Raw genomic sequence first — 2,061 nt, forward strand, 5'->3', positions numbered from 1 at the left:
AACATCATGTTTGTTTGTTTGTTTGCTTTTTTTGTTTTCCTTCCACCTCCCACCCACCCACCCACCCACCACCCCCTGCGTGCAGTGCGTGGGATTCATCTACCGCCCTCTTCGCCGCGCCACTTGCTGCCGCCGCTGCTGCTGTTGCTGTTTGCCGCCTACACCGTTTGACCTTTGCCCTCCTTCTCTCTATCCCCGCCCCGCCCCTCCGCTCTCTCTCTCTCTCTCTCTTTTCTATATTTGCGTGAGAGCCATCTTTTTTTTTTTTTTTTGTTGGGGGGATTTCCCGCACTGAAGCAGCAATGGTGTATTGTGTCCTTTTCACGGCGACGCTGCGGGAGGCCGCGAAGGAGCCGGCCTTCCTCCAGGCCTTCAGGCAAATGCAGCAGCACTGCCAGGAACACGAGCCTGGCACCCTCACCTATGAGTTGTGCCGCGATGACGAAAACCCACTGCGCTTCTATGTGGTGGAGCGCTACATGTCGCGTGAGGACTTCGAGGAGGGGCACATGAGCAATGCCACCCTCACCGCATTTCTTGCGCACCTACAGGAGAAGGATCTGGCGGAGACGTCTCTGGTGAAGATGTCAAGCCATGGCCTTCCAGCGCAGCTTCACGCGATTCCCGCCAACACCAACGTGTTGCAGGTTCGCCCGCCCGTGTCGGATCCGCCATTACGGCAGCAAAAGGGTGTCCTCGTCTTCTGCGGCTCCTCCTCGGGGGTGCGGCCCAGCTACACGGCGGAGGCGGAGGCGCTTGGTAAGTATCTTGCCGTGAATGCCAAACTGCCGCTTGTGTACGGCGGTGGCACGAAGGGTCTAATGGGCGCCGTTGCGCGGGCGACGAAACAGCACGGTGGCAAGGTCATTGCGGTGCTTCCATACGCCCTGCGCCCTCGCGAGGCGGAAGGGACGCTCATCGGTGATGTTGTGTACATGACGGAAACCATGAGCGAGCGCAAGAGCATCATGTTCGCCCACTCCAGCGCCGTGGTGACGCTGCCGGGTGGGATGGGGACCTTTGACGAGTTGCTGGAAGTGTTGACACTCCTTCTGATCAATGCCCACCGGACGAAGATTGGCTTTGTGAACGTTGACGGGTACTTTGAGCCGCTCTTTGCGTGCGTGCGGAACATGATACAAGAGGGCTTTGTGGAGGCTAAGTGCATGGACGCGTTTGTGGTGCGTCCCACGGCGGTGGAGCTGATGCAGGCGCTGGAGTCGTTCCAGCCGCCGCCGACTGCCTCACTGGAGTGGTACGTACGCCCGTAAGAATGGAGTGTCAAAGGGACGAAAAACTGAGGGCAGAAACAGTAAGAACAAGTTAAATGGAAATAGGTGACAAGTAGCGGCATTGTAACGTTGTTTTCTTCTCTCCCCTCCCGGCTGTTCCCCGCAAAGGACGAGGCAACAACGGCAGCAGGGAGGCGACCTCTCAGACAAGCAGAGGGTGTGAATGGTGAATCAAATAAAGGTAACTGAATTTAAGCGTATTCTTTTTATTGCGTTTTTGCAGAAACGGGGGATGTTTGGTTGCAGATGAAGGAATTTTTGGCATCTGCGTGTGTTTGTTGTGTGTGTGTGTGTGTGTGTGCCGTTGTTGTCGCGTGCCCCTTTTCGTGTGGGTCACGCCTTGTGAGACGCGAGAATGGGGGAACTGTGAGGGGATACGGGAGGGTGTCAGACGCAAGTATTTTTTTATCCTTTCCCTCCAGCGTCACATACACAAATACACGTTCTCCCCCGTGCACTGTTTTTTTTTGTTTGTTTGTTTGTTTGACATCTTGTGAGTTGGTCAAAAGATGGATCCGTCTTATTGTGGTAGGGAATATATATATATATGTGAGGGATGCGTTTTAGCAGCAACTATTTCATCCGTGAAGCTCGTTGTTGATGTTGCGTGGGTGTGTGCATCTTCCTTGTTGGCGCTGGCGCGCATGATGTGCTTATTCTCGTTATGCCCTTATATATATATATATATGTTGTGCTCCTTCCTGTTTATTTTTTTACTTGGCGGGTGCGAAAGCTTCGAGGCAGCGTGTGGTGTGTACAAGCAGGGCGT

The 2,061-nt window shown here is 54.2% G+C and overlaps 1 protein-coding gene across 1 annotated transcript, besides 8 other annotated features; it reads left to right on the plus strand.

Moving 5' to 3' along the window:
- The first annotated feature begins 7 nt into the window (after window positions 1-7).
- Window positions 8-37: a microsatellite.
- Window positions 38-42: 5 nt separating this feature from the next.
- Window positions 43-74: a microsatellite.
- A 50-nt stretch (window positions 75-124) lies between these two features.
- Window positions 125-150: a microsatellite.
- Window positions 151-211: 61 nt separating this feature from the next.
- Window positions 212-231: a microsatellite.
- Window positions 232-256: 25 nt separating this feature from the next.
- Window positions 257-275: a microsatellite.
- A 27-nt stretch (window positions 276-302) lies between these two features.
- Window positions 303-1,271, plus strand: TraAM80_10451 (lysine decarboxylase-like protein; the record flags this gene model as incomplete). Its single annotated transcript, XM_029387068.1, has 1 exon — window positions 303-1,271. One exon carries the CDS (start codon window positions 303-305, stop codon window positions 1,269-1,271), a length of 969 nt encoding a protein of 322 aa, XP_029233086.1.
- A 287-nt stretch (window positions 1,272-1,558) lies between these two features.
- Window positions 1,559-1,593: a microsatellite.
- A 157-nt stretch (window positions 1,594-1,750) lies between these two features.
- Window positions 1,751-1,778: a microsatellite.
- A 185-nt stretch (window positions 1,779-1,963) lies between these two features.
- Window positions 1,964-1,980: a microsatellite.
- The last annotated feature ends 81 nt before the right edge of the window (window positions 1,981-2,061 follow it).

The sequence above is a fragment of the Trypanosoma rangeli genome, assembly GCF_003719475.1.
Source record: "Trypanosoma rangeli strain AM80 chromosome Unknown Tra_15.4_contig_00974, whole genome shotgun sequence".
Taxonomy (NCBI): domain Eukaryota; phylum Euglenozoa; class Kinetoplastea; order Trypanosomatida; family Trypanosomatidae; genus Trypanosoma; species Trypanosoma rangeli.